General features: G+C 61.0%; 1 protein-coding gene across 1 annotated transcript in view; it reads left to right on the top strand.

The window, feature by feature from the left end:
- Nucleotides 1-11,359: 11,359 nt before the first annotated feature.
- The window catches only part of LOC309965539 (mucin-5AC-like), a gene marked incomplete at both ends in the record, with an annotated part of 28,028 nt that continues 14,129 nt past the window's right edge, over nucleotides 11,360-25,258 (top strand). Inside the window, 29 exon segments of the mRNA XM_082845048.1 lie at nucleotides 11,360-11,432; nucleotides 12,963-13,037; nucleotides 14,047-14,106; nucleotides 14,282-14,543; nucleotides 14,863-14,977; nucleotides 15,344-15,434; nucleotides 16,207-16,316; nucleotides 16,438-16,651; nucleotides 16,748-16,873; nucleotides 17,098-17,215; nucleotides 17,489-17,627; nucleotides 17,861-17,971; nucleotides 18,377-18,446; nucleotides 18,525-18,662; nucleotides 18,742-18,906; nucleotides 19,295-19,389; nucleotides 20,599-20,725; nucleotides 20,901-21,140; nucleotides 21,143-21,155; nucleotides 21,225-21,277; nucleotides 21,530-21,630; nucleotides 21,813-21,964; nucleotides 22,111-22,249; nucleotides 22,336-22,449; nucleotides 22,598-22,777; nucleotides 23,515-23,754; nucleotides 23,983-24,139; nucleotides 24,532-24,660; nucleotides 24,866-25,028. Of these exon segments, the coding sequence (XP_082701174.1) occupies nucleotides 11,360-11,432; nucleotides 12,963-13,037; nucleotides 14,047-14,106; nucleotides 14,282-14,543; nucleotides 14,863-14,977; nucleotides 15,344-15,434; nucleotides 16,207-16,316; nucleotides 16,438-16,651; nucleotides 16,748-16,873; nucleotides 17,098-17,215; nucleotides 17,489-17,627; nucleotides 17,861-17,971; nucleotides 18,377-18,446; nucleotides 18,525-18,662; nucleotides 18,742-18,906; nucleotides 19,295-19,389; nucleotides 20,599-20,725; nucleotides 20,901-21,140; nucleotides 21,143-21,155; nucleotides 21,225-21,277; nucleotides 21,530-21,630; nucleotides 21,813-21,964; nucleotides 22,111-22,249; nucleotides 22,336-22,449; nucleotides 22,598-22,777; nucleotides 23,515-23,754; nucleotides 23,983-24,139; nucleotides 24,532-24,660; nucleotides 24,866-25,028 (3,770 nt within the window).

Raw genomic sequence — 25,258 nt, 5'->3', positions numbered from 1 at the left:
AAAATTTCTTAGCTATGACACCAAAAGCAAGACCCATAAGAGAAGAAATTGATGAATTGGGTCTCATCACAATGAAAAACCTTTGCGTTTTGAAAGACGCTCTGAAAAGTGCAAAGATCAACCATGAACTGGGAGAAAATGTTGACAAATCACGTGTCTGATAAAGGACGTGTGCTCAGAACACAAAGGCTTTTCAAGACTCAACAATAAGAAAGCAAACAGTTCAATTTAAAAATTGGCCAAAGTGTTGACGGTCCCCTCAGCTAAGAAGACACACGGATAGAAAGCATCCCCAACATCAAAAGCTGTTAGAGAAAAATTCACATGAAAGCTACAAGGAGACTCGCGCAGAGCGGCCCGGCTGCCACATGGCTGGCAGAACCAGGACGGCACAGCCCTGCTGGAATACGGCCCAGCAGTTTATTATAAGCTAGACGTACTCTTACCGTAGGGTCCAGTCACCCATGCCAGTATGCATTCATCAGAACTCCCAAAATTCTGCACGAACAAGAGAGAGTTTTACTGTGTATAAATTACACCTTAATAAACAATGAAAAATATACAGAGAGTTGATGTCAAAAAGAGCACAGAGGAATTGCGAAGAGGTGGTTGTAGCGTCCCACCCCATGACAGGTGCAAGAGGGATGGATAGACAGACATAGAGGCAAGATTTCAATTATGTGATTCCTAAGATTCATTTATTCATACGTTTCTAACTTTATTCCCTAATACAGATGACATTCATTCATTTTTAGAGTCCAGAAGATAGTCACAGAAATTAATCTATATTAGTCTCCAGGGGAAACTGCAACTCATTCCAAAGATAATAAGTGTTACTTGTTTATGAAATGTTAGCCATGGTCCAGCAAAAATTCAAGCAAAGCAAAACAGTGTAATTGGCGAGTTAACGGTGTGGTTAGCCCCCAGCCCCTCCCCCCTCCCCTCCCCCTTCCATCATCTGGGCAGAATGGGGATCCCAGGAAGAGACCCACACATGTGGCTACTTGGCTTGTGACGAACACACCATGAACAGCAGTGCTCGGGCCCTTGGACAGCGGATGGAAGAACGTGAACCTGACCAGGCCACACCACACACAGACAGGATTCCAGCTGGATCTCGGTCCCATATGTGGAATGGGAAACAAGAAAACTTCTGGGTGAAAACATGGGAGCGTGTCTTCAGGACTGTGAGTTAGATGAAGATTACTTAGAACACGAAAACATCAACTAAGAAAGAAAGAAAAGGATAATTGTGTTCCAGCAAAATTAAGAACTTCAGGCTTCCCTGGTGGCGCAGTGGTTGGGAGTCCGCCTGCCGATGCAGGGGACACGGGTTCATGCCCCGGTCCGGGAAGATCCCACATGCCGCGGAGCGGCTGGGCCCATGAGCCATGGCCGCTGAGCCTGCACGTCCGGAGCCTGTGCTCCGCAACGGGAGAGGCCACAGCAGTGAGAGGCCCGTGTACCGCAAAAAAAAAAAAAAAAAAAAAAATTAAGAACTTCATCAAAACACACTTAAAAAGGTACTCACAGTACGAGCTTCTGACAAAGAACTTGTATCAAGTATATATAAAGTACTCTTACAAATCAATAAGAAAGGAAAAACAAACCAACTTGGAAAAAATGGGCGTTTGAAACGTCACTCTTTGCTTGTTTATTTTACCGTATGTGGGCATTGGGTTGTTTCCATTTGTTGACTGTCACGGATGGTGGTGCCTTGAAATGTATGAGTGTAAATTTCCTGAAGTTTTTTCTTTTAAGTTTCTTCTACTGCTTTTATGCTTCTTACGTTTTTCTCTATTTGGGAATTATAAACAGATTCACCTATATTTTTCTAGTGACCAAAATAATTTTATCTTAAATATTCAAATATTAAATACCCGTGATGGAATTAGTTTAGTGAGTCATATCTTATGGGTACAACTATTTCTTTTCATCCAGATAGTTAAATAATTGAACCTTTAATTGATTTTTGAACATTTGATCTTTCTGCAAACTTTGTGATCTGATAAATTATTAACAGATGCAAGTGTTTACATGTGATTGCTCTATTTTGACATTCACGGTGATTTCAAACCAAAGACTTAAGGTTTAAATAAAAGACTAAAAAGATTCATTGAAAAAACAAAAAAAGAAATAGGCAAAGTCTTGCTGCGCTGCAACAGAGAGGCTCCAGGTGTCATAGCATGTGTGGGAAGAAGCTCAGCTTGGTGGTCCTGGACTCCACCTTGCTCCCAGCAGAACGGCCCACGTGGGGGTCACTGACGGGAACACTCCCAGAACAGGCTCTGTGGGTCAGCTGGCTGGACACAGCCAGCCGTGACCAGTGACTGAGCTGCCTCAGTCCTGGCCTGGCCATGTGTAGGCAGAGGGCTCTGCCTGCAACCCCCTACCCCCCAAGACCCCCAGCCCCACCTGCTCCCGCCCCATGGCTTTCCGAGTGGTCAGTGGGAGTCCTGCGGGCAGGGCGAGGCTGACCCACTGCTCTGGTCCCCGGAGACTGAGGGGTTTCTTGGGATGTGGGATTTTTGGCTTTAAAACCAGAATGCTCTGGGCAGACTGGGACTACTGGTCATCCTGAGGGGAGCAGAAGTCCTGGGAGAGAGGGTGCTGGGGTCTGGCCCAAGCCGTCTGCAGCTCAGGAATGTCCGCTGGATCCAGTTTCTAGCTGGGACACCTCTTTCCCGAGGGGGCCCTTCCGCTCCTTCACTGGGGGTCACTTGTCATCCCACAGGAAAGCCAGGGGCAAGGCTGAGGGGTCGTGGATGGAGAGAGGGGTCTTGGGCCAGAGGGACGTGGGGGGTGGAAGAGGAGAGGGGCCTCAGCAGGGAGTGAGGCTGCCCGGTGGGAAGCGGCCTGGGGACGACTTCCCAAGGGACTGTGGCCCATGGGCGAGGGGGCGGAGGCTCTAAGTGGCTCCCCATCTGCGCGCTGAGCTTCCTCAGCTCAGTGGCATGTGGTCCCGGGTGACTGCCACACGCCTGGCCGCGGGGGCCGAGCTCCTGGCCCAGCCCTTGGGGGTCCCAGAGTCTGTGCTGCCTCTGCCTGCAGCCCAGGGCTCGGAGCGGGTGTCCAGCCTTGGGCGTGGAGCCTGGATGTGCCGGGCTCTGGAGGGGCCTGCGTTGCCCCTGGGGCTCCCGAGAGCTCTCCAGGGTCTGTCCAGGGAGGGTGTCAGGGGTCCCTCTGCACACCCCAGCTCTGCAGAGCAGATGAGGGGAGAGAGGCGGCCTGGGCTGTGGGGACCGCGTCACTGAGGAGTCGTGCTCACTGCCTCCCCTGCCCGCTGTGTGTGCCTGTGTGCGTGTGTATTTGCACGCGTGCTCCTGCCTGTTTGGTGGGGATGTGTGATTGTTTTGACAGCTACTGAGACAATGTTTCAGCTCTATTGTTCGAGCGCTTGTTTCAGAAGGAACTCCCGCCCACAGCCCCACCGACCACACCAGAGCAGTCACTGCCGTGATTTCCGTCCATCTCTCTGGTCTTATCTTTACGAATCTGGGGTAGCGCAGGCACCAGTGTGACGCTCTGGTGAGCATTTCTCTCCAGATCACTGACCGGCTGCCTGGGCCCCTGGCGCTCACGTCCCTGGTCCCCCTGGGTAGAGACAGCATTGTCCCTGTCCCCCGCTGGGCCAAGCGTGTTGGGGCCTTGGTCCCTCCACCATTCCCAGGGGCCTGGCCCGGGGAGGTGGGGCGGCGGAGTCCAGGCTCCGTCAGTGCTGGAGGCTCGAGGCCCCGCCGGCCGGGCCTGGGGGGCAGTGACTCACAGCAGGTGTGCCCGGGGCAGCGGTGCCTATTTGCCTGCCTGCACAGTCCTCAGAGATTCCAGGTGTGAGTGGGTGCACGCTCCCGGCTGCTGTTTGCCAAGTGGGAGTTCCAGGCAGGGTGGTTCCCCGGCATCTCTGGGTTTCTGGCCCCAGAAGTGGGTGTCACGCATGTGTGCTCTTAGAGGTGGAATCCCGCCAGCCCTGGGAAGGCCCGGCTCCACCAGCATTTCAGGGGTGCTGGCCTGGCCCCCCTGTGGGTCAGCTCCCCTCCAAGCCATGACTTTAATGAATGTTCCTGGAGATGTGTCTGATCTCTTCGTATTTATATGAGACCGGAAAAGGGACAGGAAGCGGTCTTGGAGGGAGGAGGGGCTGGGCCGCCACCAGCGGAGGCTCAGAAGAGTGTGCTGTGAAAAGCCTGCTTTCAAGATGTGCAAACAAAGACACCAGATTATTTACAGGTATTTTCTCGAGGTGAGAGTGGCAACTTTTGCTTCATTTTTTTTTCCCCATTAAAAAATTGTGTTAGGGCTTCCCTGGTGGTGCAGTGGTTGAGAGTCCGCCTGCCGATGCAGGAGCCAGGGCTTCGTGCCCCGGTCCGGGAAGATCCCACATGCCGTGGAGCGGATGGGCCCGTGAGCCATGTCCACTGAGCCTGCGCGTCCGGAGCCTGTGCTCCGCAACGGGAGAGGCCACAGCAGTGAGGGGCCCGCGTACCGCAAAAAAAAAAAAAAAAAATTGTGTTAAAATACGTGTAACAAAATGTACCATCTTAACCATGTCTAAGGGTACATTTCAGAGGCACTAAGTACATTCACATCATTGTGCAAACTTCACTACCATCCACTCCAGAACTTTCCATCTTCCCAAACGGACACTCTGTCCCCATTTAAACACTCACTCCCCTCCCCCAACCCCGGGCCCCACCGTCTACTTCCTGTCTCTATGGATGTGACTCCTCCAGGGACCTCATGTGACGGAGTCATGCAGGACTTGTCCTGCGTCTGGCATATTTCACTGAGCATCTTGTCCCCAAGATTCATCCTGTGCAGCCTGAGTCAGATTTCCTTCCTTTTTAAGGCTGAATAATATCTCACTGTGTGGATGGACCACGTGTATCCCTTCATCCATCGATGGACACTTGGGTTGCCTCTACCTCTGGGCTGCTGTGAGCACAGGTGTGCAAATATCTCTTCGAAGCCCTGCTTTCAATTCTTTTGGGATACACCCAGAAGTGGTGCTTTAATTTCTACGAGCACGATTTTACACTGTGAACAATACCTTTTAAACGTGCTGATGGCGTTAGACAATCCCCGGCCCCCCGAGTGCCGATGTCCTTTTGTCCTGGGGTCAGAGGCGCCCGCTCCACGTCAGGACCCTGGGGGCCACAGTCAGGGTTGTTTGGGCGGCATCTCACTTTGGATGCATCCTCCCCTCTCCCTAGAGGCTGACAGGACCGTCAAGGGTGACTTTTCCTTGTCCTGATGCGGGCAAGTGGGCGGGCAGTTCCCTGCCTGCAGATGGCGGTGTTTGGGGGAGGGGCTGGCACAGCGCTCTTAGGGCAGAGGAGGCTGGATTCTAGTAGTGTCAGCTGCTACCTGACCCCTGGGTGCCCAGGCTGCCTGGGAAGCTAGGAGGGACACAGATGCGGTTGCCTCCAGGGAACAACCTCAACGGACAGTCCCCTCCGTCCCTCCAAGGAGGTGGAGGGGTGACCGCTGAGCAGAGGCATTGGAGGAAGGCATGGTGGGGAGGGGCTGGGGGCCTTTGTGTTTTCTGGGGCAGGAGGGGGCGGGCGGGGGCTCCCAGGAGCCGAGCTGGGCCCAGGGCGATGAGGGACTCCAGGGCCAGCACTGCCCCGCCCAGGCCTGGGCAGAGAGGGGCTCAGCTGTGGGGGGAGGGGGGAGCCACTGTCAGCAGCAAGCCGGGGTCCCACTGCCCTTCATCTACAGCTGTGGATCTGGGGAACCAGGTCAGATCTCGGGAGGAATTCTGTCTGCCCAGTGATGCAGGTAAACAGACGCGTGCAGGAAGCCTCCAAATCAGGTCAGCCCTGCCATGAAACCAAGTTTACTCTCCGCTCCCTTCTCCCGCCGCCCAGAGAGCATCCCCCGTCCCCCCCCCCCCCCGCCACCCCTGCCCGCGCCGCCGGTACCGGGGGTGTCTTGGCCCCTCGGCCCGGGGAGGCTGACCCCTCCCATGGGCATCTTCCAGATGGCTCTCTCCCCCTCGGGCCCCGAAGCCAAGCAGGAGGGATTAGGACACCGTTCTCCTTATCAAGGAAGTTCCCGGCTTGGAGCAACTCTGAAGCCACCGTGCCCTTTCTGTCAACAGCATGGTAATTCCTGCAATCTGTCAGAGGTTCCCAGTGCCTTCCTGCCGAGGTGGCGCCCACTTCCTCTTCGCGGGTTAGAAGGGTTCCATCTGTCTGTGTCCTGAAATCATTCTCTGTCACGCGGGATACGTGGTAAACTTTCCCCAAACCGCTGGTTTCCGCATCTGTGACATCAGGCCGCACCCTCGGCCTCGCGGTGTCCCCTGCGTCAGGAGTGACTGTGGGTCACGGATGCTGAGCCAGCATTGATGAGAAACTGGGCTGTGATTTTAGGTGCAGCCAATAGAGGAAGGTGCTGCCTGTTCGACTGTCATGGTGCAGGTGAGGCTGGCAGTGCACCGAGGTTCCAGATGCGTTAAAATGTGCAGAAAGTCGAAGGGACGCCCCAGCGCGGCATCATCACCCCGTTTCAGGAAGAGAAAGCAGGAGCTTCACGAGGTCCCTCAACTCGCCTGAAGCCTCCTGGCGGCGACCGCTGCAAGGGCGGCAGGGGCTCTTCCGGGGGACCAGACGCAGCTCAGAGGACGCTTCCCTGACGCATCAGTTGGTTTTGCCCTTGGGGCAACCGTCCTCTGAGCAGCGCTCCTACGATCACCATTTTCCAGACGAGATGCCCGAGGCACAGAGAGGGCGATGTGCTGGCCCAGGGCTACGCAGCGGATGGGTTTCAGGGCCAGGGTACCATCTCCTCCCAGTGTCTGGAGCCCCAGGCCCTGGATTCGAAGTCCTGTTGGTCCCTCTGAGGTCAGGTGCCTCCCATCTGTGTCATCCAAAAAGCAGGGATATAACCACCGTTCCTACCACTCAGGAGTTTTTGATTTTCTATGGACTGAGTTATACAGTGAAGCCTCCAAGAAGTGTGCCCGGCCCACGAGGGCTGCCACCAGGCTGGCGTCCGAGACGGGGCTGGCAAAGTGTCCGGAGGGGCCTGGAGACACCCGTCCGCTCCGCAGTCTCGGCAGAAAACAGGAGCCACAGCGGACTGTCTGCTTTAAGACGTGCGGCTGGTCCAGGCCTGGCTCTTTCCCCAGGGCAGGGGGTTGGAGGGACCTGGCGTTTGGGGTGTGGGTGTTGACCTCCGGGTTGGAGATGTGCCCCAGGTGGAGAGTGGAAGTCAAGTCTTCCCCCACTGCAGCCCCTCCAGGGCACCGGGCTATAGGGGAGGGAGGTCTGGGTCCGGCTGCCTGGCCACTCCAGCCGGACAGTCTGCACGTCCAGTCAGACCCCGCTGTTCTCACCTCCTCGCCCTGGAGGGGAGGAAGCCAACCCCACAGAGTCCCACATGGGAAGGGCTGTGAAGCTGCCCCCTTTTTCTGCCCCTAAGCTGTACCTGTCCACCAGGACAGAGCCTCTGCCCTGCAGCCTGCGTGGGCTGAGGGAGGTGGAAGTGTCGGGTCCGGAGAAGGCTGCTGGGATGGCTCAGCCCCCAGGTCCTGCAGCTACAGCAGAGTGACCCCAACGGCCCTGCAGGTCACCTGCGTTGGGACCTCGGCCACGCCCGGAAACTGGAAAGGAAGGGACAGGCGTGGGGGAGGAGTGCCAGCCCTGGGCAGGCAATGCTGAATCCAGTGTCCCCTGCCTTGGCCACCTTGGCCAGGAACAGCTGGGCTGGGCTAGGCCAGGGTCAGGATCAGGGTCAGGGTCAGGCAGCCCAGGGTCCTGAGGGTCATGGGGGCCACTTCTCCATCATGTCATGTGTCCGAGGAGAGAGCTGTGAGGAACATGCTGCCCCCGGGGGTCCCAGGACACCACCCACCCCAAGAGGAAAGCGCTGGACTCGCACCTCCCACCCATAGGCTCCTTGCCCACCCGTGGGGCCCTGTTCTTGGCCGGATCCAGGCTGGTGGGCGTTTCATCCTCACCTGGGTCAGTCCCCCATACAAACAGGAGCTATCTGATGCCCGCTTCTGGTCCCAAATCAGAGCTGCCAGAGTGAGTCAGCGGCCTGGCCTGCATCCCATCCCCACGTCCCTCCACCGTCCTCCTGTTGCCATGGCAACGCTTGGGCGGTCCTGTCAGCGCTGGACCCCAGCCCTCTGTCCAAACAGGCACTGCCTTGCTCCCCAGTAAACCCGCTAGTTTAGCAGGTCTGGGTGGGGGGCTGGCAGGAGCCCAGGTGCAGGCTGTGCGGTCCCCCGGGAGCCTGGGGGAACAAAGGCTTCTGGGGCCACCGCCCTGGGCGAGCCACATCCCCACGTGTGGCTCCCGCTTCCCACAGACAGCACCCTACTGTGAACCCCTGGACATGAACCCTCTTCCTGCAGGGGTTTTCATGGACCCCCTTTTCAGGTGAGGAAACTGAGGGTGGCCAAGGCTCACCCCAGCCGTGCCACTTCCCCTGTGCTGCCCTCACTAAGCGTGAAGGCCCCTGAGAGCAGGAGGGTGGAATCACTGCCCCACTGCTTTAAGGGACCCCTTCCAGCCCCCCACCCCTCCACAGCCCCCACTGGGCTCGGGGAGGTCACAGGGAAGAAGGCCCCTGGTTTTCAAGGCTGGGTCCCTGGTCCCACACCTGCCCCGACTCCAGACCCCCTCTCCATGGGTCCCTCTTATGGGGTTCCCCCACCCTGGGAAGGGATGCTAACCCCGGGGCAGGGCGTGCCTGGTGACTCAGATGGGTCGGGGGCGAGGTGTGGACTCAGGCCTGTGCCCTACGCCGGGAGCATGGACACTGGTTGACCTGTTACCTCCCCGCCTTCCTGGGGTCGTGAGGGGGGGAGACCCGTGTCACTCATGCTTCCCTCGGCTTGGGTCTGCAGACCCCTGAGCCTCCCCACCAAGGCACGGGCTCCCAATGTCCAATATCCTAACCACAAAACCCACACAGCCCTTCGGAGCCAGACTGGTCCCCTCGGCCTGCCCCTAGGGGCCTGCCCTGCTCAGCACCAGTGACGTGCTGTCAAGTTCTAGAGCCAGGCAGCTGCGTGGGGGAGGGGGAGGATGTGATACCCCAGCCCGCAGGGGGGTTGGGGGGCAGGGGGCACGGAGGTGGCGCCAGCTCCCTTCAACCGGCATCCACGCCCCCTGCTATGTGATCACCCGCCCACCCACCCACTCACTCATCCATTCACTCACTCGCTCATTCATTCACTCGTTCCTCACTCACTCGTTCATTCACTCACTCGTTCATTCACTCATTCACTCATTCAGTCACTCTCTCGCTCATTCATTCATTCACTCATTCCTCACTCACTCATTCACTCACTCGTTCATTCACTCACTCGTTCACTCACTCACTGGTTCACTCACTCGTTCGCTCACTCGTTCATTCACTCACTCGTTCATTCACTCACTCGTTCATTCACTCACTCATTCATTCATTCACTCACTCATTCACTCACTCATTCACTCACCCATTACTCATTCATTCACTCATTCACTCACTCACTCATTCACTCACTCGTTCATTCACTCATTCACTCATTCATTCACTCTCTCACTCATTCATTCACTCACTCGTTCATTCATTCATTCACTCACTCATTCACTCGTTCATTCACTCATTCACCCACTCGCTCATTCATTCATTCACTCGTTACTCACTCACTCATTCATTCACTCGTTCCTCACTCACTCATTCATTCACTCACTCATTCACTCACCCATTACTCATTCATTCATTCACTCACTCATTCACTCGTTCATTCACTCATTCACCCAGTCGCTCATTCATTCATTCACTCGTTCCTCACTCACTCATTCATTCACTCGTTCCTCACTCACTCATTCATTCACTCACTCATTCGCTCACCCATTACTCATTCACTCGTTCATTCACTCATTCACCCACTCGCTCATTCATTCATTCACTCGTTCCTCACTCACTCATTCATTCACTCACTCATTCACTCACCCATTACTCATTCATTCATTCACTCATTCATTCACTCGTTCATTCACTCATTCATTCACTCTCTCACTCATTCATTCACTCATTCACTCACCCATTACTCATTCATTCACTCACTCTCTTACACACTCACTCGTTCACTCACTCACTCGTTCATTCACTCACTCATTCACTCACTCGTTCATTCACTCACTCATTCACTCGCTCATTCATTCACTCACTCGCTCATTCATTCACTCACTCGCTCATTCACTCACTCACTCACTCATTCACTCACTCTTACTCACTCACTCGTTCACTCACTCCCTCACCCACCATGTCCCTCCCCCACTCTCCTGTTACGTGGGAGGCATTCTTTCTACCAGGCACCAGGTGCCATGTCCCTCCCCCACTCTCCTGTTATGCGTGAGGCATTCTTGCTACCAGGCACCAGGGCCAATCTGGGGCACGAGGAGGGGATGGCTCAGGGGCCAAGAACCAGGTGGCCAGAAGGAGCTTGGGACAGGCCCCAAGTGAGGCAGAGCAAAGGCTGAGAGCAGCTCCCGGGAGCCCCCTGGCCCCAGCCCCCGCCCCAGCATGGTGGGGACCTTGCTCACCTGGCTGCCACTCCGCCCCAGGTAGAGCCTCCTGGCTGGGCTCACCTGTGGCAGTGGAGCCCCCAGTCTTGGGGGGGTGTGCGGACCCCTGGGACGGAAGTCCAGCCGCAGCGCCTGGCTCCCTGATAGGCCCACTGTCTGAGGCTGCGTGTCCATCACACCAGGGCGTTTTCTCAACCAGAGCCCATCAGGGCCAAGACCACTGGGCCAGTTTCTGGGCTCGTTCAGTCGGCATCTCTCCAGCGCAGTGAACTCAGCCATCCCTGCCCCTCAAGGCTACAGGCCCACTTGTGACTGGAGCTGGCCTGGGGTCACCCACCCAGCTGGAGCACAGCCAGGCTCCCAGGCAGTGCTGGTCGGGGGCTGCACTGTGGGGCGGGGTCCTGTCGCTGGGGGTGCCGTGCCCTGAGCCCTTCTCCAGTGAGGGTGGGGCTGGCCACAGCAGCCCCGGCAGCAGGGAAGATGCCAGTGGCCACTCCAGGTGCCAGGAACTCAGGGGTCCGGCGGCAAGGGAGAGTGCCCGGGGAAGGTCCAGGGGCAGGGGCGTGGTGGAGGATGCCTGAGGCCAGGACTGGGGGACCCTCAGGGACCACGTCCCACCTGGCAGACACACCCATCCCTGCCTGTCTTCAGCTGCCGGCCAGCCCGTAGCCAGTGCCCACTGTTTATATGGGTGAGGGGAACCACAGGCCCTGCCCCACCCTCCCACGTGAGGCCCGTGGGGCTGGAGCCAGCTCTGGGACTACAAAAGGCTCCTGCAGACGCAGAGCCCTCCTCAGAGGCCGCCCTGGGGACTTCTCCCCCCACACACCATGGGTGTCAGCCGGAGGAAGCTGGCCCTGCTCTGGGCCCTGGGCCTCACTCTGGCCTGTGCCCAGTACACAGGTAAGGTTCGTGCTGGCTTTCCCAGGCTGGCCCTGACCATGGCCCCTGTGCCCCCCCAAATCCTAGGGTGGCCCTGGCCCCTGGCGGGCAGCAGGCAGCTCTGAGGCCTCGTCCTGGGCTCTGGTCAAGCTGAGTGCATCCGTGAGCTGCTCTTCCACTTGTGGGGCTGGGGAGGGGTTCTTGGGGGCTGTGGGGTCCATGTGGGGGTTAGGGCTGGGAGCAGCCCAGCATCTATGAGCCCCTGGCTGCAGGATCTCATCCACATGTGCGTCTCTGCTGCTCTCTGCCCTCTGCCCCCTGCCAAGCCTGGTCTGAGCAGACTGTCGAACCCCTGGCCCAGCCTGGCAGAGCTGCCCACCTGCCTGGGACACCCCCCCACCACCCCGTGCATCCCTGGTTCAGCAGCTCGCTTTCCCTGTCTGTTTCTCTGTGGTGGGCTCAGTCCGAGGTGGAGGGTGTGATGAGGGCAGCTCACAGGCCCCACGGTCCTCGGAGGCCCCTTCCCATATGGGCCTGCACCTCCCTCCTCTGCTTCCCAGGGGATAGCAGGGCCCTGGATGGGTGAGGGGGAGCTCCCAGGCTCCTGGAATGGCAGCTTGGGGAACATGCCGTGTTACCCAAGGTCCCCACTGCCCCAGGCGGCCCACACATCCCGGTCCCCAGTCTCCCGCTGCCGCCAGACAGTCTCAGAACTGGGAAGCTCTCCCTTGAGTACTCTGGGCAAGGCTGCCCCACTGGATGTTCCCTGGACACATGGCAAGGATGAGTCCAGGTTGTCCCGGGTGATCTGAGAAATGGGGCCAGCACACCAGTGAGTGAGGCAGTGCTCCCTGGGTCAGCCCCCATCCAGAGGAGGGCTGGGCCTCCCCTCCTGGGCCGGGGGCTGGGCACCCCCCTGCCATGCCAGCTCTGTGCGGGATCATGGCAAGCCTGTGTCTGGTGACATTCTGCACCAACACTGCCTGTCCCTGGGCCCTGCCTACCTGACCTCCACGGTGCTGGGCCCCTACCGTGCAGTGGCCCTGAGCACCCCATTTTGGGTGCAACTCTGCCTCCACTCTTGGCCCCAGATCCCCGACAGGCTCTGAATTTTCCTCCAGAGCTCCGGTTGCTCTGGGCCAGCTGCAGCAGACCCGCGGCTTTACCGTCTGCCCCCTCGGTAGATACTCCTGGACGGGGGCTGCCTGCCTGTCCCCCTGCGTCCCGAGCAGGGGACCAGCGGCCGGCCCTGGTGGACACTCGGTGGGCGTGAATGAACAGTGAACAAAGGAATGGCCCCTGGAGAGACCAGCCGGGGTCACCCCGCATGCTCATGGGGCCGCCTGAAGGGGAGGTCGTGGGAGTGGTGGCCCAGCCGTGGGCCCGGGTGACCTCCAAGGCTCGGCAGCCTGGAAGAGATCCTCCCAGTGCCCCCGTCCGCACAGAGAATCCCACCATCTGGACCTTCTGCCCCTCCCTCCGTGCATCCTCTGAGGGGATGTGCCTGGCCTTTGGCTGGCTCAGGCCCAGCGCCCTCTCCTCTTCCCAAAGGCCAGGCCCAGGACAGCACTGCAGAGCTCGGCTATGCGTACCCGGACCTCCCTCCTGCCCCCCAGGGGCCTGGCGGTGAGTGGACCCCCCACCTGTCAGAGCCCCCCCGCCCCCCGCCCCAGCAGTCAAAGAGCCCTTGAAGGCCATGGGTCACCCGCCTTGGGCCCTGCAGGCTGCTTGCCATCCCCATCCGGCGTGGCTGAGACAGGGTGACAGGCTGCCTGGGAGCTCACAGAATGTCCCTTTCTCCCTGGAGTTAACACCTGATACTCCAGCGGTGGCAGGGCGGGTGAGGGTCAGCCCACAGCGCGGCCAGACGCCCCAGAGCAAGGGGAGGCTCGGAGACAGACCCAGCCACCTCAGTTTGCATGTCCCCAAAAGGGGCTCCCAGGGCGGCGCACCTGTGCCTGACGTCAGCACCCAGGGGATTGCCCGTAGCTGCTGATGCGTTTGTTCGTTTTTTTAATTGGGGTATAGTTTTACAATGTTGTGTTAGTTTCTACTGTACAGCAAAGTGAAGTAGAGTTCCCTGTACTCTCCAGCAGCTTCTCAGTTGTTACCTAGTTTATACATAGTAGTGTATATATGTCTATCCCCATCTCCCAATTCATCCCACCCCCCTTTCCCCGCTTGGTGTCCATACGTTTGTTCTCTACGTCTGTGTCTCTATTTCTGCCTTGCAAACTGGTTCATCTGTACCTTTTTCTAGATTCCATGAATATGTGTTAACATACGGTATGTGTTTTTCTGTTTCTGACTTACTTCACTCTGCATGAAAGTCTCCAGGTATTGATTCAGGCATTTTTGAGATTCCGGGAGCAAGGAAGCCCCAGTGCAAACAGCATTCTGGGCCACGGGGTGTGAGAGCTGGGGCCCCTGGGTGCTCTGCTCTCAGCCCACAGTGGTCCCCGCTGGCCTTGGTGTTCACACCGGCCGGGAGGCCATATACACAGCAGAACCCGGAGCCGGATCTAGAGTCCGCCAGACCCGAGCAGTCGCGGAGCCGCCAATGCCTCTCGCGGGGGCTGAGCTGTGCCTGGGCGGTGGGGGCGAGGGCTGTGCGTCACCCGCCCTGTGTCCACAGGCAACTCCCTCCGCGGGGTGACCATCCACCCACCTCTGAGGAGCACCCCCCTGGTGCGAGGTGAGACCCCGAGAGGCCAGGCGGGGGGCCGTGTTGGCCGAGCTCTGCCTCGTCAGACCTGGGGGGCGGGCAGGGGGACCGCAGCTTCCCAGGTGGATAAGGGCCCAGGTTTCGGGACGTCCGGGTGTCCCAGACTCGGCGCCCTCGGAAAGGCCCTGCTCTGTTCGGCCCACAGCCCTGAACGCGGCGCACCGTGGGCGGGTGTGCAGCACATGGGGCGACTTCCACTACAAGACCTTCGACGGCGACGTCTTCCGCTTCCCCGGGCTGTGCAACTACGTCTTCTCCGCGCACTGCGGTGCCGCCTACGAGGACTTCAACCTCCAGCTCCGCCGCGGCCCAGGCCCCAACGCCACCGCGCCCAGCAGGGTCACCATGAAGCTTGATGGCATGGTCGTCGAGCTGACCAAGGGCTCCGTCCTGGTCAACAGCCTCCCGTGAGTCTGGGCCCTGGACGGCGAGGATGCTTCTGGGCCGTCGGGGGAGGGAAGTGCAGTTGTCCCAAGAGTGGGTCCCGGAGTGGTGCCCCCCAGGCCCCCATGCTCGGCCCCCTGCCCCACCCAGGGGCTCAGGCTCTCCCTCTGCCCCTGGAAGCGGCCCCTTCCTCGTTCTTCTGATGCCACAGCTCCAGGCTCTTGTGGGCACGTTGACCTTGTCATACGTGTGACTGAAGGGACCCTCCCTGCCTGAAGTCCAGACCTATGTTGCCCGTCCCCTCGTGCCCTATGGCGCCTCAGCTGGGCCCTCTCTCCGTAGAATTCAGCTGCCCTTCAGCCGCTCCGGAGTCCTCATTGAGCAACGCAGCAGCGGCGTGAAGGTGGCGGCCAGGCTGGGCCTGGTCTTCATGTGGAACCAGGATGACAGCCTCCTGGTGAGGCGGGGGGCCGGGCTCGGGGGACCAGGCACATGCCTCCAGCCTGACAGCCTCTCCAGGGAGGGAGGAAGGGGCTCTGGGCGAAGGAGGGTGGGAAAGCCAGACACCCCTGGCCCCGTGGCAGCGAGGATGGGGCCCAGATGCAGACGGGGCCCCAGGGTCCACACCCCTGATGGAGACCCTGAGTGTGGGGGTAGCTTCCTCCAGGACAGACCCCCTGCTCCGGGTCCCAGCCGCGTGGAGCAAATGGGGAGGGTCCTCTGTGAGGAGGCCCAGCTGCTCCAGCCTGGGGAACCTCGTCTGTCCTTCTGGTCCGGGGCTGTCCCTGGCACGGCTGGAGTCTAATGTGTCCTCTCATTGCAGCTGGAGCTGGACCCCAAGTATGCCAACCAGACCTGCGGGCTCTGCGGAGACTTCAATGGCGTCCCCGTCTTCAACGAGTTCTTCTCCCACAGTAAGCCCCGGGGCGCGAGCCCCCCTCCCTGCCGCCTGCTCCAGCTCTGTGCTCCCTGGAAGCCTGCCTTCCAGGGTCCCAAGTCAGAGGTCTCGGTCTTAACACATGTGCACGCACCCGCACGTGCACGCAGACCCACACACTCGAGGTCCAGCATGCCCGCGCACCTACACCACGTGCATGTGCACAGACTCGGGCACGCCCCAGCACACACAGACGCACGGCGTGCGCTCACGTGCACTCGCCCCCACCCCATCCCACCCAGCACACGCTCTCGGCGGGGCAGCCCCCGCTGAACCCTCCTGTTCTCAGTGCCCGTCACACACCCTCCTCTGAAATCGAAGACCTGCCTCCATCCAGACCTTGTCTCTGCTTCTTGGTCCTTGAGACTTTGCCAAGCAGTGGCCTTTTATGTGACCCGCTGCAGCCCCGATCCCAGGGTCCCCACTGTCAGGCCCATGAAGCCCCACGCAGAGCCCACACGTAAGGGACTCCCTTAGGGGAAGCCTGCCCGAGTGCCCAGCAGTGGCCGGCAGGGGCCCAGGTCACTCTCCAGCCCTGGGCCAGCGGAGCGTCAGTTAACGGACCTCAACCCGCTGCCCTGCAGCCCCGAATGCCTGGGAGTTCCTCATTTCATCTCCAGACTCCCCGAAAGTCCTGTGTAGTCGCCGCTTAAACTGGCGGGGTGGAAGGGGAAGGCCGGCGTAGCCCGGTCGCCCCGAGCGAGGGCCGCTGGGAGCCTGCAAAGAGCCCGGTGTTGTGCTTCTGTCAGACATCAAGCTGACCGCCACCGAGTTTGGGAATCTGCAGAAGATGGGCGGCCCCACGGAGCAGTGTCAGGACCCTGCCCCTGAGCCCCCGGTGAACTGCTTGGCCGGTTTTGTAAGTCCCAGAGTGAACGGGGGTGGCGTCCGGCTCCCACGGCCCCGGGGACAAGCCGAGGAGGGGGCTGTGAGCCAGGGGATGTTCCAGAGCCTGGACTGAGTGCCTGGCTTTGCCCCAGGGCATCTGCGAGGAGATGCTGAGCAGCGAGCCGTTCTTGGACTGCGCCGCCCTCGTGGACGCCAGCAGCTACGTGGAGGCCTGCCGGCAAGATCTCTGCCACTGTGGCCAGGCCAACCTCACCAGCTGCCTCTGTCACACCCTTGCTGAGTACTCCCGCCAGTGCACCCATGCCGGGGGGCTGCCCCTGGACTGGCGGGGCCCCCAGCTCTGCCGTGAGTGCCCTGTGTGACCCCGGCCCTGCCATGCCGTCCCTTCTCGGGCCGGAGGCAGGGGCAGGGCGTGACACGCGCCCCATCTCCTCCCTGCAGCCCAGACGTGCCCCCTCAACATGCAGTACCGCGAGTGCGGGTCACCCTGCGTGGACACCTGCTCCAACCCGGAGCACTCCCAGCTCTGCGAGGACCACTGCGTCGCCGGCTGCTTCTGCCCTGAGGGTGAGCCGGAGCCCCACCCCCTCTGGCCCCCCCAGAATCACGCAGATGCATTGTAGGTGCTCAGGAAGGAAGGCCCCTCTGACGTGGCTCAAGGTGTCCCTGGACCCCTGGGTCTGAGGAACCCTCCAGGGCAGGGCCACTGTGGGCAGAGGGCCTGTCCCCTCCACACACCCACATGGCAGGCACAATCCGGCACCTGCCACGTGGCCTGCCTGCCTCTGCAGGGACGGTGCTGGATGACGTCGGCCACACTGGCTGCATCCCGGTGCCCCAGTGCTCCTGTGTGTACAACGGGGCCACCTACACTCCAGGGACCGGCTACTCCACAGACTGCACCAACTGGTAGGACCCTGGGCCCCTGCCCTCCCCTCCCCCGGAGATGCCCAGGGACGGCCCCTGCCTTCTGGTCCCCCTAGATGCGCCCGGGCCGGCCCCACTGGGGGCTTGTCCTCTCCCACGCGGGTTCCCGGGCGGAGGCCAGTGGCTCTCTGGGCAGGCGCTGATGGGCTCCAGTCTATGTGGTGATGCAGGCAGGCCTGGGCAAGTCTACCTGCCGTCTTGGGGGGGCTGGCTGCTCCCGGGGGCAGCACCCACGTGGTCGCTCCCTGCTCTCAGCACCTGCTCTGGGGGCCGGTGGAGATGCCAGGAGGTGCAGTGCCCGGGCACCTGCTCGGTGCTGGGCGGTGCCCACTTCTCCACGTTCGACGAGAGGCAGTACACGGTACACGGGGACTGCAGCTACGTGCTGGCCAAGGTACATGGCCCCAGGGTCCTCCCCGGACAGAGCGGCTTTCAGGTCGTGGGTCCAGGTGTCTTTCCCCAGCCTGAGCTGCATGTGGGTGCCGCATTTGGGGCCACCTTGGGATCCCCGATGCCGAGTCCTCCAGGAAACCACCCGAGCTCTGGGCGGGTGGACGGGTGGTGGGGAGGGGAGAGGATGAGGCGGGCTGGGGGCGCTGCGCTTTGTGTGAGGACCTGTGTTTCCAGCCCTGTGACAGCAGCGCCTTCACCGTGCTGGCCGAGCTGCGCAGGTGTGGACTGACCGACAGCGAGACCTGCCTGAAGAGCCTGACGCTGACCCTGGGCGGGGGGCACATGGTGCGTGCAGACCCTGGGGTTGGGGGTGTCCTTCACGGCAAGCGACCTCTGCCCGAGCCCTTGATCCCACATGGGCAGCAGGTGGCCGAGGCATGGCCCGAGGACCCTCCCACTGACTCCCTGCTTCCACCTCTTGTGGTTCTTTTGAGTGACCGTCCCCAAAGGGAACAGCTCAGGGGGTGGCAAGGGGCCTCCACACCTCCCCCATGAGGCCAGGAAGCTTCTCTGCTGAAGTCGACTTTTTTTACTTTAGTAAATCTCTTTGGTTTTCACGTCGCCAAAAAGCGGTCCGGTCCTCGCGGAAAGCTTAGCGGAGCAGGCTGAGCCTGGGGGATGGGGGGCCAGGTCATCAGCGCTCCTCTGCCCTGGGGAGGCCATCGGGAGCCCTGTCATGTGCTTCTCCAGGTCTTCGTGGTAAAGGCCAGCGGGGCGGTGTTTGTGAACCAGATCTACACCCAGCTGCCCCTCTCGGCAGGTGAGGGCGCCTCCCTGCCCCGCCCCCTGACAGCCCCGCCCCTCGCGCCCACTGAGACCTGGTCCCCTGTGTCTGCAGCCAACGTCATGCTCTTCAGACCCTCCACCTTCTTCATCATCGCCCAGACCCAGCTGGGCCTGCAGCTGGACATCCAGCTGGTGCCCGTCATGCAGGTGTTCGTGAGGCTGGCGCCCCAGCTCCAGGGGCAGACCTGCGGTAAGAGGGTCACCACCCAGCACCCGAGCCCACCCTCCGCAGCCCAGCACACAGGGGCCTCACGCCACCCCCGCCCCAGGCCTGTGCGGGAACTTCAACCAGAACCAGGCCGACGACTTCCGGACCATCAGCGGCGTGGTGGAGGGCACGGCCGCCGCCTTCGCCAACACCTGGAAGACCCAGGCCGCCTGCCCCAACGTCAAGAACAGCTTGGAGGACCCCTGCTCCCTCAGCGTGGAGAACGGTATGTGTGTCCAGCATTCCCGCGGGCTAACCTGGTGCCGGGGCCCCTGGGCCAGAGGTCTGAGCATGCGCTCCTTGGGGGCCCGGCCGGAAGGGGGCGTCAGGTGGTAGGTAAACAGGCGGACTCGACACGCGTTGTTCTGGCCGGTGAGCCCCGGGAGGAGAGGATCAGGGTGCTGGGGGGAGTGGAGGCCCACCCTCCTTGCCTGCTCCCCCGGGGGACCGGGCTCGCGGGGCGCTCGGGAAGCAGCCTAGGTCTGCTGACACCTGGCACTCCTCCACACGGAGCATAAGGGATTCCGGCTAAAAGGAAAGCTGCTCATGTCCATGTAGCTCCCGCCTGGCGCGGCCGCCCAGCCTCGCTGGCTGCCCCCCTCCTCTGTCCACAGAGAAATACGCTCAGCACTGGCGCTCGCGGCTGACAGACCCCCACGGCCCCTTCACCCGGTGTCACGCTGCTGTGAGCCCCGGCGCCTACTACTCGGTAATGCCACCCACCTGCCTCTGCCCTTGGACCGCCCGGCCACCCTCAGGGTCCCAGGGGCCGTGGCGGCAGCGTCTGGGCCCAGCAGGCCTCTCAGCCTCCAGTTTCTCCCACCCCCATTCACTCACTCATTCGCTCATCCACTCACCCACTCATTCATTCACTCACTCATCCACTCACTCATTCATCCACTCACTCACTCATTCATCCACTCACTCATTCATCTACTCACTCATTCATCCACTCATTCATTCACTCATTCATCCACTCACTCATTCATTCATTCACTCATTCATCCACTCACTCATTCATCCACTCACTCATTCGCTCATCCACTCACTCACTCATTCATTCACTCATTCGTCCACTCACTCATTCATTCATCACTCACTCATTTATCCACTCACTCATTCATCACTCACTCATTCATCCACTCACTCATTCATCACTCACTCATTCATCTACTCACTCATTCATCCACTCACTCACTCATTCATTCACTCATTCATCCACTCACTCATTCATTCATCACTCACTCATTCATCTACTCACTCATTCATCCACTCACTCATTCATTCATCACTCACTCACTCATTCATTCACTCATTCATCCACTCACTCATTCATTCATCACTCACTCATTCATCCACTCACTCATTCGCTCATTCATTCACTCACTCATTCATTCACTCATTCATCCACTCACTCATTCATCCACTCACTCATTCATTCATCACTCACTCATTCATCTACTCACTCATTCATCCACTCACTCATTCATTCATCACTCACTCATTCATCTACTCACTCATTCATCCACTCACTCATCTACTCACTCATTCATCACTCACTCACTCACTCACCCACCTGCTGTGGTTCTGAGTCGTCCTCTCCTCCAGCTCCATGCTAGGCACAGGGGCTACACCCAAGGAGTGAGTAGCCTGCTGGCCCCAGGGTGTAAATGAGAAACTGGTGTCTAAGGCTGACTACACAGGGATGGACCGCTGGGTCACACAGATGAGGGGCTGTGGTCCTTCCAGCACCCCCGCCCCCCAGCCCAGGGGCGTGATGGCAAGATGCTCTGTGCACGTTAGTGGGACCCCCGTGAGGCTCGGGGAGGGGTCCTGGGGAGGCAGGGGCTCCGGCAGCAGCATGGGGGAGGCTCACCGTGTGTGGCCTGGTGTCCCTGACATCCTGATGCCCCCACAGAACTGCATGTTTGACACGTGCAACTGTGAGAAGAGTGAGGACTGCATGTGCGCAGCCCTGTCCTCCTACGTGCGGGCCTGCGCCGCCCGGGGCGTGCTGCTCGGCGGCTGGCGGGACGGCGTGTGCAGTGAGTGTCCCAGGGTGGATGTCCCATGGCCCCCGTCCCCCAACCAGGCTCAGAGGCCAAGGAGCGCCCAGGCCAGTTCCCCGGGACCCCATCAAGGACGAAGGGCCTGGTGGGAACAGGGAAGCCAGGGGGGCCGGCCCTGTCCTGAGTGCTACCCCCTCCTGGCATTGTGCAGCAAAGGCCATGACCACCTGCCCCCAGTCGCTGACCTACCTCTACAACATCAGCACCTGCCAGCCCACCTGCCGGGCCCGGAGTGACGCGGACGTCACCTGCAGCATCAGCTTCGTCCCCGTGGACGGTTGCACCTGCCCTGACGGCACCTTCCTGGATGATACGGACAAGTGTGTGCCGGCCACCAGCTGCCCCTGCTACCATGGGGGCTCCGTGGTCCCCAATGGGGAGTCGACGCACGAGCAGGGGTCGTCTGGTAAGAGCCCCTGCTGAGTGGGTGGGGTGGGCGAGGCTGGGGGGCTCTCTGAGCACTCTCTCCTTGCAGCACCTGCACCCAGGGCACACTGACCTGCATTGGAGGCCATGCCCCAGCTCCAGGTGAGCCCGGAGTGGGGGAGGGGGCCCTCGGTTATCTCTGCATAAAGTTACCTAAGCACGGGGTTAAATGCCCACAAGTCAGCGAGGCTGCTGGGTGTCAATCAGCGTCTCTGGGCTCAGCAGTGTGGGCACCCTGCCCACGCACTCACACGCTCACCCCGGGGCGGCTAAATTCTGCCGTCGGGAGACACGTCCCTCAAGCGAGCCTGGTAGGTGGCGTCAGGGTCCCCTGAATGGCCCCTCCCTCGCCAGTCTGTACCCCACCCATGGTCTACTTCGACTGCCACAATACCACGCCTGGGGCCGCTGGGGCTGGCTGTCAGAAGAGCTGCCACACCCTGGACATGGACTGTGTAAGTGTCCCCAGTGACCCCCCTCCAACAACCCCACACCTGCTCGGCCCCCATGGGCACCTGTGGAGAAGCCCACTCACTGGCCCCAGGGGACCCCTGCCCGCAGGCTGCTGGTCCTGTATCCCTGTGGCCCCGCTGCAGGCCCTGGGGGTCCACTAAGCTGTGTCTGCTCCCCCCCATAGTACAGCTCCCAGTGTGTGCCTGGCTGTGTGTGTCCCCACGGGCTGGTGGCCACTGGCGACGGCGGCTGCATCCCTGTGTCCGACTGCCCTTGTGTGCACAACGAGGCCAGCTACAAGCCGGGCCAGGTCATCCGGGTGGGCTGCAACACCTGGTATGCGGAGGGGCTCGGACCCCACCTGGGGGAGGGTTCCCTGCAGCGGGAGGTACAGCCCGGCCGGCAAGTCCTGCCCCCGCCCAGGCAGGCAGCTGGGCCTCCAGGAGGGAGGTTTGGGCCTGATGCCTGCCGCCCCTGCCCAGCACCTGTAAGAGCAGGATGTGGCAGTGCACAGACCAGCCCTGCCCGGCCACCTGCGCGGTGTACGGCGACGGCCACTACCGCACCTTTGATGGGCAGCGCTACAGCTTCAGCGGGGACTGCGAGTACACGCTGCTTCAGGTGTGTGGCTGCCGAGCCCCCCGCCGCCCCGCAGCCCTGCTGTGCTGCCCCGCGGTGCACGCTCAGTCCCATCCCGGCCTCCCTAGGACCACTGTGGGGGGGACGGCAGCGCCCAGGACGGCTTCCATGTCATCACCGAGAACGTCCCCTGTGGCACCACGGGGGCCACCTGCTCCAAGGCCATCAAGATCTTCCTGGGGGTGAGCAGTGGGTGGGGGCCTTGGTGGGGAGCCCCCAGGAAGGCCGCGCTCCCATGGCCGAGCTGGGACAGGGGCCGCAGGGCCATGGACCCGTTCGACAGGTAGCCAGGGTCCTCACCCAGACACTCGCTGGTCCTGCCCCACGCAGAGCTACGAGCTGAAGCTGAGTGACGGGAACATGGAGGTGATCGAGAAGGAACAGGGGCAGCTGCCGCCCTTCTCCATTCACCAGATGGACAACTACCTGGTGGTAGACATGGATGTCAGCCTGGTGTTGCTGTGGGACAAGGGGACCAGCATCTTCCTCACACTCAGCCCCGAGTTCAAGGTGAGGCCCTGCCCAGGAAGGACGACGCCCTCACCCCAGACCAAGGGCCGGCCGGAGACGGGGGTGCGGGTGGGGGAGAGACAGAGGAGATGATAGAAAAACAGAGAGACACAGAGAGTTATAGAGAGACAGAGAGACAGACAGAGAGAAACCGAGAGGCAGAGAGACAGAGAGGAGGTGACAGTAGGAGACCCTCGGCCGTGTCCGGGTCCTGCAGCTGCTGGGAGAAACGATCCCTAACTGGTGGCCCTTCTCTCACAGTCTGGACACTAAGTCCAACCAGGTGCCCCAGGGCCACGTTCCCTCCAGAGGCTCGAGGGGAGGATCCTTCCCGCCTCCTCCAGCTTTCGTGGCCCCAGGCGCCCCGTCAGCCCAACCTCTGCATACGACGTCCCTTTACTGTCTTCACTCTGTGTGTGTCCCTCGTCCTGTAAGGACACCGGCCACTGGATCAGCCACCCCAGTCCAGGATGCCCTCATCCTAACTGGATTGCTTCCGCAGAGACCCTACTTCCGCTTTGGGCCAACTCGTGGGTCCCGGGTCAGGACCTGAGCCTGTCTTTGGGGGACACTCCGTAGCCACTAGGCTGCTTCTTCTGTGCCCTCCCCTCCTGGAGACTTCAGAGCCCAGTGGGGCTCTTCCTGAGGGCCCCGGGTGGGGGGGAGCGAGTGAGGTCGCAGGGCCCCTCCTGCGCTTGCCCTGAGCCTGCGCCGTCTCTACGTCTGTCCGTCCACAGGGGAGGGTCTGCGGGCTGTGCGGGAACTTTGACGACAACGCCCTCAACGACTTCACCACGCGGAGCCAGTCCGTGGTGGGCGACGAGCTGGAGTTCGGCAACAGCTGGAAATTCTCCCCGTCCTGCCCAGACGCCCAGGCCCCCAAGGACCCCTGCACCGCCAACCCGTACCGCAAGTCCTGGGCCCAGAAGCAGTGCAGCATCATCAACAGCGCCACCTTCAGCGCCTGCCACGCCCACGTACGCGGGGCGCTCCTCCAGGCACCTGGGGAAGAAGGGACAGAAATGGGAGCAGTGGCTCTTTGCCGCCCTCTAGGGCCCGCTGTGGCGATGAGGACCCGTCTGGCCGGCCTCGTGGGACAACGAGCTCCAGGGGAAACCGGCCCAGGCCGACACCAGCGGCACTGATTCCCCGGAGCCCACAGGGATGGCGGGTCCCTTGGCATCTGAAGCCTCTCTCTCCCGTAGGTGGAATCGGCCAGGTACTACGAGGCCTGCGTGAGCGACGCATGCGCCTGCGACTCAGGGGGCGACTGCGAGTGTTTCTGCACGGCTGTGGCCGCCTACGCCCAGGCCTGCCACGAAGCGGGTGTGTGCGTGTCCTGGCGGACCCCGGACATCTGCCGTGAGTGCCCACGGATGTGTCCGTCAGGGTGGGGCGGAGACACAGAGAGTGACAAGAGTGGTATTGAATGTGTGAGGGGAGGAAGGGCTTGAAGGGAATCAGCAGAGCACCCCCCCTCCATGGAGCCTGGCCGCAGTGGGTGGGCGTCCCTGACAAGCCAGCCAGCCCCCCTCCCCACTGCCCCCTCTTGCCCCGGGCATCCCAGGCCCATGTCCTCTGAAGCCGCGTCCAGGAGGCACAGAGGAGGGACGTGTCTTCAGAACAGCTCGCAGGACTTGGGCAAGGACCGGGCTACGGGGGAGCCCCCCGGGGCTGTCCTTGCAAGGGCGGCACTCCACCTGGGGCCCCCTGGGCCAAGCGCCTGGCCCTGAGCCCGCCCCCGTTGTCCGTAGCCCTCTTCTGTGACTACTACAACCCCAAGGGCCACTGCGAGTGGCACTACCAGCCCTGCGGGGCCCCCTGCCTGAGGACCTGCCGGAACCCCCGCGGCCAGTACCTGCACGACGTCTGTGGCCTGGAAGGTGCGCTGCTGCCCTGCTTGTCTGGGCGGGGCCGTGCTGGGGAGACGGTGGTTGGGGCCAAGGTTTGTCCTGGGGATCCAGGCTGGGCGGCTCCTGACCCCTCGGGGTGCTTTTGCGGCCATAGCCTCAAGCTCCCCATGGTGTGGTGGGGTCCAGGGCTGGGGGCAGTTGGTGTGGCTGGGACTCAGGCCTCTCTGGTCCCCAGGCTGCTACCCCAAGTGCCCATCAGAGGCCCCCATCTTCGATGAGGACCAGATGCGATGTGTAGCTTCATGCCCAACCCCGACCCCACCACTGCCCTGCCGCGTCCAGGGCAAGTCCTACCGGCCGGGCTCTGTGGTGCCCTCGGAAAAGAACTGCCACTACTGGTGAGGCGCTTGGCGGGAGCCGCGAGGACCCTGGAGCACGTGGGGGATTCGCCCAGCCCTCCTCTACTGGGGAAAGGCCCCACCTGGCCACCCCCCAGCAGAGCCTCCCTCCTTCAGGGCCAGAGGGTCCCCCAGCCTGGGTTTTCTGTGGGGTCCAACAGGGAGCTTCCTTTATGCAGGATGAGGGTGGGGGGTCTGGGGGTGAAGAAAGGGGCCAGAGGGGAAGCTGA

The sequence above is a fragment of the Leucopleurus acutus genome, assembly GCF_964270905.1.
Source record: "Leucopleurus acutus genome assembly, chromosome: 8".
NCBI classification, from domain to species: domain Eukaryota; kingdom Metazoa; phylum Chordata; class Mammalia; order Artiodactyla; family Delphinidae; genus Leucopleurus; species Leucopleurus acutus.
Note: the sequence above shows the minus strand (reverse complement) of the source record. Positions and strands in the feature narration are given on the sequence as shown.